General features: G+C 38.9%; 1 protein-coding gene across 1 annotated transcript in view; it reads right to left on the bottom strand.

The window, feature by feature from the left end:
* Nucleotides 1–6,897: 6,897 nt before the first annotated feature.
* ptpn9a (protein tyrosine phosphatase non-receptor type 9a) overlaps nt 6,898–19,127 on the bottom strand; it is a 69,158-nt gene continuing 56,928 nt past the window's right edge. The window contains exons 10-15 of the mRNA XM_061722373.1: nt 14,291–14,378; nt 13,107–13,176; nt 12,018–12,096; nt 10,853–11,003; nt 10,153–10,360; nt 6,898–7,206 (exon numbers count right to left, since the gene is read on the bottom strand). Coding sequence (XP_061578357.1) covers nt 7,016–7,206; nt 10,153–10,360; nt 10,853–11,003; nt 12,018–12,096; nt 13,107–13,176; nt 14,291–14,378 — 787 coding nt within the window. The 3' untranslated portion in view covers nt 6,898–7,015. The remainder of the gene's footprint in view (nt 7,207–10,152; nt 10,361–10,852; nt 11,004–12,017; nt 12,097–13,106; nt 13,177–14,290; nt 14,379–19,127) is intronic.

The raw sequence follows: 19,127 nt of genomic DNA, 5'->3' as shown, positions 1-19,127 counted from the left end.
TCCCTTTTATTCACGTACGCGTCAATCTCATGACATCACTGAGTGATTCTTTGGGAAAAATGTTTGTTTTTGCATGTTTTGTCACATTTACACAGACTCAAACACACACAGAGTTTCTATGAGTTCATGTTTGTTCTAGTTCTGCCTGGTTAAAAAAGAAAAGTACAAAGGCTTGAAATTTTGTGCTACTTGTGCTTAATTTATTTTTTATTCTATTATTTTATTTATTTTATTATTTATTAAAGTACTTGAATTTACTTTAAGATTATTTTAATTTCAGCTATTTTTTATTCATTTTAATTTATTTTATTATTTTATTGATTTAATTTACCTGAAGATGATTATTTTGTACTTTTGTCTGTTTGAATGGTTGTGTTAAAAAAATAAATCAGACGTTACTCAACAGTTACTCAGTACTTGAGTAGTTTTTTCACCAAGTACTTTTTTACTTTCACTCAAGTAATTATTTGGATGACTACTTTTTACTTCTACTTGAGTCATATTATTCTGAAGTAACAGTACTTTTACTTGAGTACAATTTTTGGCTACTCTACCCACCTCTGCCTGAAAGTTGATCACTTCAGAAACGTGGAGAGAGAAACACATTCTCAGAAAAACACCGGATCAGGTCAGCAAGACAAGAATCACAACCTGCACAAAGTCAAGTGTTGATGTCACTTGTATTTAATACAGTATAGCCTGAATCAATAATTATACGAATGATAACATAAGGGGTTATAACAGAATATAAAATTAACATAGATAACTTTAATCATATGAAAACAGTTGCTGAATATAATACAAAAATAAAAAGAAGAATGTTTTGCATCTATTGTTGAAAGAACTAAGTCTAAAATCAGAGTACATGGGGATGGCAGACTCAAAGGAAATCCTGGAGCTCAAACACCACGAGGAGCTAATATCAGACGGGGATAAGTGTGAACTCTTTTAAGGACCAAAACGATGTGAATCAAAGCAGTTTTGAAAGATAAAGAAACACAGGTTTGCAGCACGATGCCGATCTACGTCGGCTCAGAGAGGAACCAGCCACAATTCAAAACTCTCCTTCCGATTAAGTGATGGTGTACAGGTGGATCGGGTCCAGAGCCAGAGACCGAGGTCATTTTATCTTAGTTTGTGTACAAAAGTTGTATAAAAAAGGACTGTTTGTGCAGCTAAGTCTATTCAGTCGTCACCATCTTTTCAAGTCGGCTCTAACCAGCCGGGAGGAGAGGCTTCCCGGTTTGGTACTTACGTATTTATGGCAAAACAGATAAGTGTTTGCAGCAGAGGCTTAAACCAGGGGTGTCAAACTCATTTTGCTTGGCGGGCCGGATTTGACCAATTTTTTTCTCGCGGGCCGCACGCTCAAAATAACAAAAACTGTGCGAATTTTTTTTCTAATTCTGTTTTTTATTATTGTTATCTTATCCAATATCAGTTTAGTTAATTTTAAAGGAAATATCACTTTGTTTACACTCTAATTATGTAAAATATATTTCTTCAGGATCTTTTCTTGAAATTTCTCGTTTTTTTTTTTTTCAAATTATGTAAGATACTTTTAACACTTTTAACAAGTATGTTTTTTTTATATTTCGCTTTTTTATAGGAAATTTAATTAAAAGCAAAATCTTTCTTATTACATCCGAGAGTGTTTTTTTGTGATTTAGAGATTTTTCCAGTACAATTAAGTGTATTTATTTTTAAAAATTGGCGCGGATATTTACGCCAGTGTGCTGAAAAAGTCAGCACTTCTTTTTTAACTGTTTTACTTTGTCACTATCCTCGTATTCAAAACTGAAATTCTCCGAATAAATATCTTCTATCATCTTTTTTAGCAGTGATATTTTTCCTGCGAAAATATATAATAGTAGTCAGTTAATAAAAATAAACGACCGTCTACAAAGAAATAAAATCAGCAAATGCATTCTAGAAAACTAAAAAAATGTCAAAAACTGCTCTATTTGTGGAATAACGATGGATTTGTTGAAGAAATATATTATCGGATATGCTGCGATTCATGGCAATTATTTATGTCTTCCTTTTTAGTAAATTAACATTTCGGTTTTTTGTGTTGGAAACTTCTCGCGGGCCGCACATTTGACACCCCTGCTGTAAACACTCCTTGTTTCACCTTTATTAACATGTAGTTTGTGCTACATCGGTGGTCAGACTTCAATTTACTGTCTCCAACCATCATATATCCAGTTTTAAGCCTGTGTTGCTGTCATTTTAAGCGGTGTGTGATTGATTAAGTAGAAAATAAGAGCTTTGACAGAGCAGGCCTCGTGACTGGCAGTAACACGTCTGATTTTTTAAACTTTTTTTAAATGTCGGTAACCAATAACGTGGGAATGAGGAAGGGTTAGGCCACACAAGATGCTCACAGAGCACACGGAGAAGCAGAAGATTTGGGCTACAAGCTCCTACAGACCCAGAGAGTTTCTGAGTAAAACAGCTCGACTGTGGAGTTTAATCAACACGACTCGGGATCAAAATAGCAACTATGGGACCTGTTAAGGTGGCGGAGGTCTCAGGGCAATGCCAGGTAATCACAAACAGTCCTTTTCCTGTTTTTATGTACTCTGTACACTCATGAGTTCATCTGGAGCAGGGGACGGCAAACCAAAATGTTTTAGAGCCATGTTGGACCAAAAATACAAAAAACTAATATGTCTGGAGCCGCAAAAAATGAAAAGTCTTGTATAAGCCTTAGAATGAAGGAAACACATGCTGCATGTTTCTATATTAGTTATAACTGGGGGAAGATTTTTTTTTTTTTATTATGCACTTCGAGAAAAAAGTCGAAATGTCGAGAAAAAAGTCGAAATGTGAAGAAAAAAGTCAGAATTTCGAGAAAAAAGTCAAAATGTTGAGAAAAAAGTCGAAATGTTGAGGAAATAGTCAAATTTCAAGAAAAAAGTCAAAATGTCGAGATTGATGTTGAAGTACAATTTCAAGAAAAAAGTCGAAATGTTGAGAAAAAATTAGAAATGTTGAGAAAAGTCAGAATTTGAAGAAAAAAGTCAAAATTTCAAGAAAAAAGTCAAAATGTCGAGATTGATGTTGAAGTACAATTTCGAGAAAAAAGTCGAAATAATGTCGAGTGTCGAGATAAAAAGTCAAAATATTGAGAAAAAAAGTCTAAATGTTGAGATTAAATAGGAAAGGAAAAAAAAGAAAAAAGAAGAAAAAATAAAGAAAAGAAGAAAAAAAGAAAAAAGAAAAAAAGAAGAAAAAAGAGAAAAAAGGAAAAAAGAAAAAAAAGAGAAAAAAGGAAAAAAGAAAAAAAGAGAAAAAAGAAGAAAAAGGTCAAACATTTTTGAAAAAGCTCCAGGAGCCACTAGGGCGGCGCTAAAGAGCCGCATGCGGCTCTAGAGCCGCGGGTTGCCGAGCCCTGATCTGGAGAAATCCTGTCCACACTTTTACTTCAGGGAAATGACATTTATGAGTCTTGCCAGAGGCTTAACTCGGCATTTTACTCTGATAGTGTTGGTTTGTTTTGCTCTCCGAGCTAATCTCTATTACGCTTGTATCTTCTGCCCTGGCCGGCCACAAAACTGCTTCAGTTCACATCGTTCAGGTGTCCCAACTCAAGTTCACGACCTTCATCATCCGACAGTAGACGTGGGGTTGGATTTAACTCTGCAATGTTCTTTTACAAAATGCATCACTACCAGCAAATTCAATATGAATTCTGTAGTAAAGAACACACCATAACGCAACATATGACACACAGACACAACCTTTACACACGTACTAAAATGATGACGGGATAACTGGGACCGGATGAAAGCTCCGACTACAACCACAGCTTGTAGAACTTAAATACAGTAAGACTGAAAACATATTTCTGACCCAAAGTGCCCACGGAGGACGTTGTGAGGGCTGGCGGGCACGAGGTTGTGCTTCTTCTTTATACAACTATTATTCTGCTTTCCCGGTTAAAATCTCCTCGGATGTGTCCCAATAAAGCTCTAAGCAGATGTTTACAGTAAATACCACTACATGTTTCATAGTTACGCATCACTACGTGTACAACAATCAAGTTATCCCAGCATCACATGGAGAATTACTAAATAAAAACAAGAGCCACTGCAAAAAGTTTAACTTGACCTCCCATCCCAACGCCGCAATCTGAGAAAAACGATGGAAATAATTCAAAGTGCTATGATCCGATACATGTTTAAAAATAATAATAATCATTAAAAAAAAACAAAGTATTGCACTACTCGTGAGGTCTTGACTGCTGACATTTATACGCGGAAGCATGTTGGAGTGGGACCGGCTTGCAGCACGACTGAGGGAACCTCGGGTCAACGCTGGGGTGGAAGGGTTTAATGGACTCGTCTGGGGGACAGAAGATAAAGAATAACTCAAATAATAACTCCAATGGAGAGAAATTTAAAGAGCGGTCAAAGGAAGACGCAACAGTCACTTGGGGAGTTGTTGGTTGGATGTGCTTTCAAATCTCCTTCCTGTTCATCGTAGGGCTGGGCGATATATCCAGATTTTAATATATATCGATATATTTTCAAGTGCGAGACAATATCGTTTATATCGGAGGAAAAAAAAAAAAAAAAAAAAATATGATTTTGATATAGCTTATTTTGTGACAAATTGACTTGAATGTTTTATTTGAGATTTGCACAAATGTTTTGTTATTTGCACAACTGTCAACCTCAGTGGAAAAGTCTGCCTGTTACTGTCTACATTGTATTAATTGCACAGTGTATTTTAATTTAATTGTTATTGTTTTATTTTATTCAAGAAGCATTTTTATTCTATATATTATAATAATAATAATAATAATAATACATTTAATTTATAATGCACTTTCCATTCGGAGAATCTCAATGTGCTACAAAAAAAAAAAAAAATCATTGATCATAGCATATATGCAGGCAGTTTATTTTTATTTCATTTGTTTTATACATTTTGATATTGTGCAGACCTCTGTTAATAAAGGAACCTGTGTGACATTTAGCACGAGGCTTTGTATTAAAACTGACTGTTTTTTTAAGGGTTTGCCTCAGAAAAAAATGAAGCTAACAGAGATGCTAACAGAGATGCTATGCTATAATGCTTTGGGGGAAACCCCAATTATGGCACAGAAAAAATATCGATATATATCGAGTATCGCCATTCAGCTAGAAAATATGGAGATATGACTTTTGGTCCATATCGCCCAGCCCTAATTCATGGTTCATGAAAACTTAGAGGAAGCTGCTTGACTGATACTGATAAACCAGCACGTACCGTCCGTGTGACATTTACGGGGAGCTGAAAATCCCACCGTCAAGAGTGCTTGTTCGTACTGGAAACAGAAGGAGGGGGGGGACCCGATATTATACCGTTAAAGGAACGTGTTGGGGAGCATCGGGATCCGGGTTTTTGCTTCCATTGGTTGAGTTGAGGGGGAGCTACCTGAATACAAGGAATGAGCAGGTTCTTTTCCCCAATCCAACTTCTCCGAAGGCACAGGCATACGGAGCCAAATCAAGACGAAAAGTTTTGCTAATTTGAAAATAAAATTTGAACCTGAAAATTCTTTTTTACAGTTTCAATTATTTATTTTTTTTCCCGGTATCAATCTTTTTTTCAGTTTCAGATCTTTTTTTTCAGTTTCAGACTTTTGGTCCCGATCTGGCGTGGGGGGCGTGGCATCAACTGAGAGGGGCGTGGCATCATGAGTGACAGCAGAACAGAGAAGGCGGGGGACCTTCCTCAGTCATGTTGCCTTCAGGAAACTTAGGTTGCAGAAGTTATCAGTAGAAGTATGATTCAACACTGTATATACACTATATTCACGTGATTGGCAGTGGAAAAAACTGATATTAGTGACACATTTCTGTTTAAAAAGCTGTTTTATATACAGTTTTGAATCATACTTCTACTGATAACTTCTGCAACCTACGTTTCCTGAAGGCAACATGACTGAGGAACGTCCCCCGCCTTCTCTGTTATGATGTCACTCATGATGCCACGCCCCTCTCAGTTGATGCCACGCCCCCCACGCCACATCGGGCCAAAAGTCCGAAACTGAAAAAAAGATTTGAAACTGAAAAAAAGAAGTGAAACTGAAAAAAAAGATGTGAAACTGAAATAAAAAGTTCTGAAACTGAAAAAACGATCTGATACCGAAAAAAAAAAAATGTAAACTGTAAAAAAGAATTTTCAGGTTCAAATTTTATTTTCAAATTAGCAAAACTTTTGGCCTTGATTTGGCTCCATACAGGCACATTCCAGGATGATAAGGCCAAAGGATTCCTTGGGGGTCAAATTGTAAAAAAAGAAGAAAAGAAAAAGAGTGGTTCAGGATCAGCCACCTCCGAGTCTGGACCTCAACCCCGTCGACGATCTTTGGGATTGGTTGTGCAGGAAACCAAATCAACACGACTCCAAGCGGAGGGACATGTGACCGTCTCGCCTAAGCTTATGAAACGGCGCCACGGCAAACGTGCACCAGAGTCGACGCTAAATGTGGCAAAAGAAAAACAAGTGTGACTCCCTCTCCGTGAACGCACGGTTCCAGCTCAGCCCTCGTGCAGGAGCTTGTGAAGGCGGCGTTGCTTCTGCCGTGAAATACGTGACGACTCTACAGCAGCAGGTAAAGGACACGGGGAAGCTTCTGGGACTGCGACGGCCACGTTGGTGTTAGCGAGTAAAGGGTGTGTTAGCTGCAGACACACGTATCTGAGGGGGAACTCCCCCTTAAGGTCCCACCGTTGACAAATGAATAAATTAAAAAAAAAAGGTCAACTTTGCCTCGTTTCATCCCGTGTGCTTGACCGGAAGTCGCAAAAAAAAAAAAAAAAAAAAAAAAAAAAAAAAAAAAAAAAAAAAAAAAATCACATTTACGCATCATGTCAACGTCAAGATTTTTAACTGTGACCACTTTTTCGCTACTAATTGAGAATGGCTTTGTCTTAAAACTCTTGGGCGTGGACGTTGCTCCCCTGTGGCGTCTCCGGGCCTGAAGGACTGCTGGACCGGTCTGAGAGCCGGGCCGGCCTCACTGGTTGGAGGGCAGCAGGCCCTGCCGCTGGGCGTGCTCCAGGATGGCGTTGTAGCAGAAGTAGTACTGGTCCGGGGTCTGGATGCTGAAGGCCCTCTGCGTTCTCATGCGCCGCACCGTCTGGTACACGTTGAGGGAGCCGACGTCCTGGAGCTGGGACAGACTGATGTCCAGGGCACAGAAGGTTCCTGAGGAAACAGAGCTCAGTTAGGAGGAGACAGAGGTGTCTTCAGTATTCACATTCATTACTCAGGTACAAGTATAGATACTAGAGTTTAAAAATACTCCTGTAGAAGTTGAAGTATCAACTCAAGTTTTTTACTCAAGTAAAAGTAAAAAAGTACTGGTTACAAAACTACTTAAAGTATAAAAGTTAAAGTAATGTAAGGGGGAAAAAAGCCATTAAGGACAAAAGCCATTGAAAATGAATGTATGTTAGTATAATGTAAATATATTAAAGAACCATATATGTGTACTATTGAGCATTAACATGTGTTTCAGAGAGCAGCAGATATGATGACTAGTTGCCTATAAGTATTGTAATGGTGCAAAAAGTCAAACTTCAGAGGCATGTTATCATTTATCCTAACCTTTATTGGAATGTAGGGCTGGGCGATTTTGGACAAAAATAAAATCCCGATTTCTTTCTCTGAAAACCCCATTTTCGATTTCGATTTTTTTGGTAAAACTACAAAAGACAATGGAATAAATTGTTTCAAATATTTTATCTTTATTTTTAAAGAAAAATAGCAAACAAATTTCTCTATTGGGAATGAAGTGCAATTGAAAGATACTGTAAATCCTCCTTGAGTTTAGTAAAGTGACAACATTTACAATTTTCTTGACCAAACAAAGACGACTAGACGAGCTCTGTCTGTAATGCAGCCAGCTGCAAAAAAGGAAAATCCATTTTCCGATTTTCCTTTTTTTAAACATCGATTGTGATTAATAAATCCGATTTAGATTTAAAATCGATTAATTTCACAGCCCTAATAGAATGAACATCCAAGTTTAGTTGCAGGAATCTAAGGGAACGGATGTAAGAACAAAACTGGACAAGAACATCTGAAACAACCACAACCAAATTCACTCTATCCGGATGGAGCAATTTAACTGGATAGTTTTTATTTTTAAAGGCCGAAATGAAATAGAGTAACGAGGCTGTTTTTAAAATGTAAGGAGTAAAAAGTACAGATAATTGCGTGAAAATGTAAGGAGTAAAAGTAAAAAGTCGTCTGAAAAATAATTACTCCAGTGAAGTATAGATAACCAAAATTTCTACTAAAGTAAGGTAACAAAGTATTTGTACTTCGTTACACCTCTGGGAGGAGGAGCCGGTGACGGATGACGGACCGTATTACACAGCTCTGGAATCATGGGTATTGAGTAAGGGATAATGTCAGACGAGGTGTGCCTCAGAAAAGTCCATATATTTATGTTAATATTCACCTCGAAGGGCATTATCCCGCTTATACCGAGGTCACTTACTAAAAAACATAAATAGTAAATCATTTAATGTGTTTTCAGTGTAAATCATTAGTTTTATAACAAGCCACAGCTGAGCGACTATTTAATCTCTCGTCTGCAGCCGTTGGAACCTGGTAAGTTACAAAGTTTTTTAACAAGCCATAACTCAGTTTCCGTGGTAACACCTGAGGGTTTGACTAATACCTGGAACAATCACTACCGTCCCATAAGCTCCTCATGCAATGGAAGTCGTATCTAGGACGGACCTGAGATACGACTTAGCAACTGGGGAAATTCTAGTCTGCTCAGCTCCGCTCCGCTATGCTACAGTAACAAACAGTAAATAGATTTGTTTCAAAGAATCAAGGTCCACAGATAGTTTCCTAAATCGTTTTGATCCTGCGGTAGCCGGCTCTTCTTCTCTGAATCTCCGTTGCCGTGGTTACCACCTGGCAGTTGATCCAGCGCAACGATATTAAAGATATCAGGCAATTTGACCGAACTTGTTTTCTAGGTGTCCATTAACACTTTTAATGGACACCTGCCAGCCAATCAGAGTCGAGTATTCACACAGACCTTGGTGTAATTACAAATATGGATGTTTTTGACTAGGGCTGAAGGATTAATTGCATTTGCGATAATATCGCGATGTGATAAAACGAGATTTTCTAACCGCAAAGGCTGCGATTTGACCAGTCACGTGATCTGGTCACGTTGCCGGCAGCGAAAAAATGTCAACAGTGCCGCGTGTAACCCATGGATGTATTAATTAACTGGTGTAACCTATCTACCATGGCCTCAGTGTTAGGGCTCGGCCAGGCGGGGCTTTATAAGTATATGGGCTTTATAAATGTATTAAATATATGAGCGCGGAGTTGGCGAGGAGCTGTGCGCGGCGCCGAGCATGAGCCGGGCGCGCTCCGGCGGACAGTGGAGTCGCGCTGTGAAGCCTGATTTATGGTTCGGCGTTAAATCGACGCAGAGCCTACGCCGTAGGGTACGCAGCGACGCTCGCCGTACGGTGCGCTTACCCTACGGCGTAGGCTCTGTGTTGGTGTAACGCAGAACGATAAATCAGCCTTAAACCACACCTGCAGCCCGTCAGCTCAACAGGAGGAGAGGTTAAAGGTTAAAGGTTAAACAGCGGGGCTGCCAGTTGTTCATTGCTGGTTGGTTTTGTTAACTCTGAGCTTTGTTAGTTTGTTTGTTAGTTTGCTGGTGGTTTTTTTTCTCTCTGTGATTTTTAAATTATTTGTGAAGAAGTTCTGAGTTTCCTGTGAGGAAGGTTTTTTGTTCCCTGTGGGAGTTTTTCTGTGTTTTTCTATTAAACTACGCCTCGTTTTGGCTAAAGTTTAACACGGTTTGGTGTTGTTCAATTGGTTTCAGAGAGAACGACCCATAACACTGGTGTGTACAGACGTGTTAAAGAGGTAAAGCCACAGATTTGTTTTCTTTATTGTTGTAATCTGTGCTTTAAATAAATCTGGCATTGTTTATTATAAAACAGACGATTTTATTGCTTGTGTAGTTGAAAAATACATGAGAACAGAACCTTGAAAAAAATAATCGCATATTAAATCGTTGAATTAAATATTGAGGAAGAAAATCGCAATTAAATTATTTTCAAAAATCGTTCAGCCCTATTCTTGACCCTCATCTGGTCTCACCTGTCCTCCCGATCCCCGCGCTGCAGTGCACCACCATCGGGGGTCCCAGCGGGTGGCCCGTCCACTGGGAGCCCAAAGCCCTCACCATCTTCTTCTGCTGTCTCTTCACGGCTCCCAGGAAGTCGATGAGCGTCACGGCGGAGGACGGGACCCCGTAGTCAGGCCAGCTCAGGTACTGGAAATGACTCACGTGTCTCTGTTCACATGTCTGCAAGGAAGAAAAGAAGAAGAAAGTCTTAATATTACATTCATTCATTTACACCTATTCATTAGAATACACCCATTTTTGTATTTCAGGCCTGAAAAAGAAGTTTGGGGACAATTTAGCGTTGACGACAAGACAAATAATTAGAAAAAAAGTTATTTCAAAAGGAGGGGACTGTAACAAAATCTGAGTCAGATCAGAGTCAGATCAAAGGACCGTTATGTGGCAGATTTCAAGTCAATAAATGAGCATTTTAGGGATGCCCTGATACCGATACTGGTATCGGGGCCGATGCTGCTCTCATATACTCGAACTCGCAAAAATTCTCCAATACCACGCACAGATACTTCATTGTTGTTGTAGTTACTGGTTAGCGCCACTAGGGGGTGGGATGTTGAGCCGTCAGTCTGCAGCCGGGCTGAGCAGCAGCAGCAGAGCTGAACCTCTGGGCACCCGTCTCCTGCCCAGCCCTGGCGGTGTGAGGCGTGACTGTACCTCGGTGTTGTGCAGCTCCAGGGTGGTGTGGTTGCAGTGTGCGTGGTGGTCCACCCTCTGGTTCACCACGGCTATGTGGCCGTAGACCTCCTGGCCTCCTTCCTCCAGCGGCCAGTACTGGCCACACTTCTTCCGGTTGCCCTCGTCCGTCCTGCAGCGGGAACAGGATCCACTTAATCACCTTAACTCAGGGGTCGGCAACCCGCGGCTCTAGAGCCGCATGCGGCTCTTTAGCGCCACCGTAGTGGCTCCTGGAGCTTTTTCAAAAATGTTTGAGCTTTTTTTTCCCCTTTTTTTTTTTTTTTTTCTTTTTCTTCCTTCCTTTTTCCTTTCCTCTTTCCTTTCGACTTTTTTATCGACATTTCGACTTTTTTCTCGATATTCTGACTTTTTTCTCGAGATTGTACTTCAACATTAATCTCGACATTCTGACTTTTTTTCATCAAAATTTGGACTTTTTTCTCGACATTTCGATTTTTTCTCGACATTGATTTTTTTCCTCAATATTTCGACTTTTTTCTCGAGATTGTACTTCAAGATTAATCTCGACAATTCGACTTTTTTCTCGACATTGACTGTTTTCTCGTCATTTCGACTGTTTTCTCGAAATTTTGACTGTTTTGCATAATGAAAAAAAAATCTAACCCCAGTTATAACTTTTTCTTCCTTCCTTTTTCCTTTCCTTTTTAATCTAGACATTTAGACTTTTTTCTCGACATTTCGACTTTTTTCACGACATTATGACTTTTTTTCTCGAGATTGTACTTCAACATTAATCTCGACATTCTGACTTTTTTTTAATCAAAATTTGGACTTTTTTCTCGACATTTCGATTTTTTCCTCGAGATTGTACTTCAACATTAATCTTGACATTTCGACTGTTTTCTCGACATTTCGACTTTTTTCTCGATATTGACTTTTTTCTCGAAGTGCATAATGAAAAAAAAAATCTTCCCCCAGTTATAACTAATATAGAAACATGCAGCATGTGTTGCCTTCATTCTAAGGCTTATACAAGACTTTTCATTTTTTGCGGCTCCAGACATATTTATTTTTTGTGTTTTTGGTCCAATATGGCTCTTTCAACATTTTGGGTTGCCGACCCCTGCCTTAACTCAACCCGAGCTTAAAAAGGCGAAAGTGGAACCTCTTCCACTCAGATTACCTGGTCGTCATGACGATAACGAGGACGTTTTGTTCCCAGACCATTCTCCAGAAATCAGCGTAGGTCCTCTCCAGCGGTCCTACGTAAAACAAACGAGAGAGACGCAACTTAAAAAAGATCCCCCACAGCGATGACTGCAAACTGTTTGATTGTAAGGAGAAGTGGCCCCGCTGAGTGACATCAGCCGCTGATGAACCGTTACCTCGCTCCGCTCGTGTGACAAGAGCAGAGGTGGGTAGAGTAACCAAAAATTGTACTCAAGTAAAAGTACTGTTACTTCAGAATAATATGACTCAAGTAGAAGTAAAAAGTAGTCATCCAAATAATTACTTGAGTAAAAGTAAAAAAGTACTTGGTGAAAAAACTACTCAAGTACTGAGTAACTGTTGAGTAACGTCTGATTTATCTTTTTAACACAACCATTCAAACAGACAAAAGTACAAAATAATCATTTTCAGGCAAATTAAGTCAATAAAATAAAAAAATTAATTAAAATTAATAAAACATTTCTTAAATTAAAATAATCTTAAAGTAAATTCAAGTACTTTAATACCTAATAAAATAAATAAAAACAGAATAAAAATAAATTAATGAAAAAAAAATTACTTACAGTTTAAGATTCCCAGAATATTTTAATTTTTTGAGATAGGATATTTGAATGTTCTTAAGCTGTAGACCTGCAGACGTCCCACCAAGTGAAAAGGACGAGCGCACCAACAGGAATCAGTTTATTTACATTTCTGTTGCTGCCAAACTACAGTAGTCAACATATGAAGTGGACCAAAACATTAAATCAATGTTGTCCCTTGACAAGAACGCCTATTTTCAAAATCCAAAAGTGTGTTTTTGGTCCAATTTAAATGTTGACTTCTGTATTTTTAATCGCATAAACTGTAAAATTAAAGACAATAATGATTCTATTTGGACCCCTAATTAAACTAAATACCGTACATTAAGAACTAAACATAGTATTTGTTCAAACATACATTAATTAAACGTGGTAATTTGCCAGTGAACAGCTGAAGGAATTCATCCCTAAACATTAGCCAGAAAGCTTTCATAGAAAACATGTGTGATTTCCTTACTTACCTTGAGTACCAATGTATGCATTCTTCTGTTTGTAGCCGTCCATGAAGCTTGCATTGATGTAATCTGATCTCTGCAAGAACAACAGAGCTCTGTGACAAAGGTACAAAGGTGGAGGGAGTCTTTGCAAAAACCACCAATCACATCACTTTAAGAAAAGTCAAAGTAAAAAGATTCAAGACCGAAATGAGAAAGTAGAGCTCAGTTGTCTAAGCATCCTTTACAACAGGGGTGTCAAATGTGCGGCCCGCGGGCTGCATGTGGCCCAAGAGAGATTTTCATGCGGCCCGCGAGAAGTTTCCAACACAAAAAACCAAAATGTTAATTTACTAAAAAGGAAGACATAAATAATTGCCATGAATCGCAGCATATCCGATAATAAATTTCTTCCACAAATCCATCGTTATTCCACAAATAGAGCAGTTTTCGGCATTTTTTTAGTTTTCTAGAATGCATTTGCCGATTTTATTTCTTTGTAGACGGTCGTTTATTTTTATTAACTGACTACTATTATATATTTTCGCCGGAAAAATATCACTGCTAAAAAAAATGATAGAAGATATTTATTCAGAGAATTTCAGTTTTGAATACGAGGATAGTGACAAAGTAAAACAGTTAAAAGAGAAGTGCTGACTTTTTCGGCACACTGGCGTAAATATCCGCGCCAATTTTTAAAAATAAATACAGTTAATTGTACTGGAAAAATCTCTAAATCACAAAGAAACACTCTCGGATATAATAAGAAAGATTTTGCTTTTAATTCAATTTCCTATAAAAAAGCGAAATATTAAAAAAAACATACTTTTTTCTGTTTATCTTTGTAAAATGATATTAAAAGTATCTTACATAATTTGAAAAAACCCCAGAAATTTCAAGAAAAGATCCTGAAGAAATATATTTTACATAATTAGAGTGTAAACAAAGTGCATATTTCCTTTAAAATTAACTAAACTGATATTGGATTAGATAACAATAGTAAAAAAAGAAATAATTTCGCACCGGTTTTGTTATTTTGAGCGTGCGGCCCGTGAGAAAAAAATTGGTAAAATCCGGCCCGCCAAGCAAAATGAGTTTGACCCCCCTGCTTTACAACAATCATCAGAAAAGACCAAAAAAAAGGCTGCCAGTTCCATTCATGGTAAATGGAACTGGCAGACTTTTTTTTTTGTCTTTTTTTAATTATTTACCTCATTCCTCCGGGGTTTCAAGCGAACTCTTGTTTGATCAAGGCACAACACGTCTCCGTAACGATTCTTCTCCTGATTGTAGGCTGCTCTGTGGGGAAATTCATACCAAAAGCTGAATACAGATGCCAACTTCTGCTCACAAATAACAGAAACTACAGTAGATTAAAGAGGATATCCGAGGGGGAACCAGTTTAGTGAATGGCTATCATTAGCGCAGGAGTATGAATGGTCACAAAAAAGGATATAAGAGGAAAATAGCAGGTATTTACTTAAAAAGCTGCATTTCTGACGTGATCAAGTCAAGACTTTAACCTTAAAAGCTGTCATTTATACTAAAATGCACCACATTTCTCTTGTTGAATGTACTGTAATATAACAGCTGCAACTAGGTTTCAACCAAGTATTTATTATTTATTAGATTGTGGACTGTGTTGTGTATCTGTCTTCGTGGATCCCAGTCTTGCATCTGACGGCATTGAGCTCTAGTATTTTCTTACAAAAGATTTAAATATCTAACTGGGATCAAGCGCACCGCTTTGTGCAGGTTGAAGTCATATTTATCTGACAGATTTCCGTTTCCATCTACACATGCAAGAGTTAGTTATGGTGTTCCACAAGGTTCTGGACCAGGACCGATTGTGTTCACGCTACACAAGCGATCCTTAGGGGCCAGTTGTTAAAAAAATGTAATCTGGATCAAAGTGATCCGGATTTGGAAATCCCATTTTATGCTATCCAGGATCAGGTAATCCGTCTTAAGGTGCGGGTATGCTTCTGCGTCACACACACGCAGAGCACACGGCGCACCCGTGACGCCGTCACGAATCGTTCAGAGTTCTCCGTCTCTCCATTTGGTCGCGGTGCAGTACCCCCCGCGGCCACTAGTTAGCGATCTTTTTCTGAATGGTTTATCCGACTTTTTCCGGTCACAGTAAATCAAAGAAATAAGGACAACTATTGTGCAAAAAACAAAAACAAAAAAAAACACATATAAACGAAGAAAAAAGCCCTGGAAGTTCACTACTGATTCAAACCGGAAACCGGAAATGCTTCGCTTTCAAACGAACCAATCACAGCCCTCTCGGTCTGCGTGTGGTCGGCGTCTCCTCGACGCGTAGTTACAATTTTCGGGAGGTGCACGTCAGTGACGGCGCATGTGACGGCGTGTCCTCTGCGTGTACAAAAACCACACGCCGTAGACACGGCGTCGTTTTGACGCAGAAGCATAATTCAGCCTTTAGTTTCATGCAGGTTTTTCAAAGCAACATTGGATTGGATCACCCTGATCCAGATACACAGTTTTCAAGATTACCAAATCCGGATTACCAGTGCTCTAAATGGGACAACATTTCCGATGTGGCCTACCATCTATGTAAAGAACAACAGGTAGAAGAGCCAACATGGGGTCACTTTAAGTGTATTGTCTTGCACAACATCGCTACCAGGCGCAATGTCCCTCTCTGTGATGACGTTTATGATGCACCTGAGCTGTAGAAGAACCAGACCAACCTCTGGCGTCAGAATGAGGGACTGACTGGACGTGTAGTAAGGGATGCAATAGTTAGAAATTATTTTTGACAGGTTCATCTCTGATGATTGTTTCTTTGATATTAATATATTAATATACAGTGATGAATTACTTGGGATGGGCGGTATGGACTAAAAAATTGATCACGATAATGTCTGGCATTTATCCCGATAACGATAAAAAAAATACCAATACAAAAACGTCATCAACGGGAATTTATACTTCTTTCTTTCTTTCTTTCTTGCTCATTTCCTTCCTTCCTTCCTTCCTTCCTTCCTTCCTTCCTTCCTTCCTTCCTTCCTTCCTTCCTTCCTTCCTTCCTTCCTTCCTTCCTTCCTTCCTTCCTTCCTTCCTTCCTTCCTTCCTTCCTTCCTTCCTTCCTTCCTTCCTTCCTTCCTTCCTTCCTTCCTTCCTTCCTTCCTTCCTTCCTTCCTTCCTTCCTTCCTTCCTTCCTTCCTTCCTTCCTTCCTTCCTTCCTTCCTTCCTTCCTTCCTTCCTTCCTTCCTTCCATAAATCAGCTTTACACAAAAACGTCATCAACGGGAATTTATCATTTTTACCGTGAGATACAAATTCTTACCGTGGGGAATTGTTTTGACGGTTTATCGTGAATGGTAAAATATCGCCCATTCCTATGAATTACAGAAAAATTTAATTTATTATTTTTGTTTGTTATTGAAATCTGTTGGGGGATTATTTCATGGTGACAAGATAAATTTAATTTTATTTTTACTTTACTATACTGAAAGGCTTAATTGGTAGCCTATGTTAACTTTATCTACTTTATCACTGTAACTGTAAATAAAAGTATTTACACTAAATGATACAAATGTTGTACTATTTGACCAATTTTAAAGTTCTTCGACATTTTCCTCCTGAAATCCACCTTGAAATCCTACCCCCTGTTGGTATCAGGATAATCCTGTTTCTGAATATAAAAACAGATAAAATACAAGAAAATATTGACGGTGGCCAAACTAATTGTAAACACAGGTCGCACACATGACACTGGTGACGTTTCTGTTGCATAATGTGACGTTCTGAAGCCTAAATCTCCGTTTTCCTCTGTTTAGACGTAAACGTGAAAACTGAGTTTTTGAAAATCTCCACTTTGGCCGGAGTTTTCAGAAATGATCGTTTTTGGTGATTTTGAGCTCCGTTTTCGTGTAAACGAACGGCCAAAACGCATGAAAACGCCTCCGTTTTTGCTACGTGTAAACGGGGCCTGAAGCTACAGGCCTGTCTCAGGGATAAATTCAAGAAAAGAATTAAACGTCATTGTGTTTAAAAAAAAAGAAGAAAAAAACCAACCCAAACACTTCTGAAATCCACTATCCAGTAACAGAATGGCTCCTGATGGCATCGGCTCTGCTTCCAGTGGTATTGAGAGCAGTTGGAGGAATATTTGGCCAAGGTCGATCTTTTAGGTCACACATCAAACACTTCTCCAAACTGGCTTTCTTCCATTTGGATGCTATTTAAAATATCATGAGCATCCTTTCTCAGTCTGGCATTGAAAAAAATGAATTCCTCCCATCAAGGCTGGACGACTGCAATGCCATTGAGAAAATGCTTCAGGTGATCTAACAAAGCTGTTGCCAGAATACTGATCCGTCTCCCCCACCCCGGCCTCTCTCTCCATGCAGGCTACCTGTTCAGTTAGGAATACATTTAAAAATCCACCTGAGCCCACAAAAAGCCCCGAATGGCCTCTTAGGTCCACGTTATCCTTGCAGTCCCGTTGTTCACCCAACGAGGACATGTTGCTCTCGCAGCGCAGGTTTACTTTTATCCCCCAGAGTTTCCAGGTCCCAGAGAGAACAGAGCTTGTAGGTGTCGGGCGGCTCTCCTGGGGATAAAACTACGAGATGCTGCTGACTCCTCCTCTTTGAGAAACTTGAGACTTTCCTTTTTCATTTACCGATACTTTTAACCTTTTTGCTTTTATTTTGAAAGGGTGTCTATTAGGGATGGGCGGTATGGACTAAAAAATGTATCACGATCATTTCTGGCATTTATCCTGATAACGATAAAAATGACGATTAAAAAAAATACCAATTCAACTCCACCTTTGTAACTATAAATCTATCTCGCTCTCAGATCCACGTCATCAACAGGAATTTTCCTTCCTTCCTTCCTTCCTTCCTTCCTTCCTTCCTTCCTTCCTTCCTTCCTTCCTTCCTTCCTTCCTTCCTTCCTTCCTTCCTTCCTTCCTTCCTTCCTTCCTTCCTTCCTTCCTTCCTTCCTTCCTTCCTTCCTTCCTTCCTTCCTTCCTTCCTTCCTTCCTTCACGTACGTTGTGCGTGGATTTAACTCAGAACCATAAATCTAATTTATCGTTTTTACCGTGAGATACAAATTCTTACCGTGGGGAATTTTTTTGACGGTTTATCGTGAACGATAAAATATCGCTCATTCCTAGTGTCTATCATCATTTATGAATGTTTTACTTCATTTTTTTTCCACACATTACTGTTTGTTGAGGGTGCTTTTATTCTGCAAACAGCTTTGTGTTGCAGTTGTGTTTGGAAGGTGATGTATAAATAAAGTTAAAGGGGACCTATTATGAAAAACAGGTTTTCTCTTGCTTTAACATATATAAAGTGGTCTCCTCTCAGCCTGTAAACTCACAGAAGGAGGAAAGCAACTAGATTCTGCAGTGTCTGTACAGCCGCCCGGATGAGCCGTCCAGTGTGATGTGGATCTACGAGCAAAGATTCTGCTCCCGTCGTTACGTAACGACAGTAGCGATGTGTGAAACCACGCCCACAACTAACTCCGCCGGCCGGAGCTTCCGCCATTTTTTCGTAGCGGTGTATCGTGTCATTCAGGCAGCCAATCAGCACAGAGCCTCATTATCATAGCCCCGCCCACTCAGAATCCCTCATAGATAATGAGGTTAGAGAATGGGAAGATAAAGACATGGTTTAGAGGCTGAATTTCTCATTTATTTAGCAAAAACAATCAAAAGCTTGTTTTTAAGACATTTAAGGCCTGTTTAAAATAGGTATTAGACGCCATAATAGGTCCCCTTTAATTACATGCAGTCACGTTCTTGCAGCAGGCCGCACGTGCGACTCCTCTGTAGGCCTGTGTTGAAAAAAATTGATTTCCCAATTCTAAATCGATTCTCATATTAATTCCTAAAAATCGATTCATATGTCTAAAGATCCATTTTTTATTTTTTTTAAATTTATTTATGTATTTTTTTTTTGCTTCATCATTACATTACAACTTTTGGTTATTTTTTTGTTTATCCCCAAAAAAGGAATGTTTTGTTGGACACGAGAATAACTGGTGCCATGTTTTT

Source organism: Cololabis saira, chromosome 5, assembly GCF_033807715.1.
Source record: "Cololabis saira isolate AMF1-May2022 chromosome 5, fColSai1.1, whole genome shotgun sequence".
Lineage (NCBI taxonomy): Eukaryota > Metazoa > Chordata > Actinopteri > Beloniformes > Belonidae > Cololabis > Cololabis saira.
The sequence above is the reverse complement of the archived record's forward strand: the minus strand, read 5'-3'. Positions and strand labels throughout refer to the sequence as shown.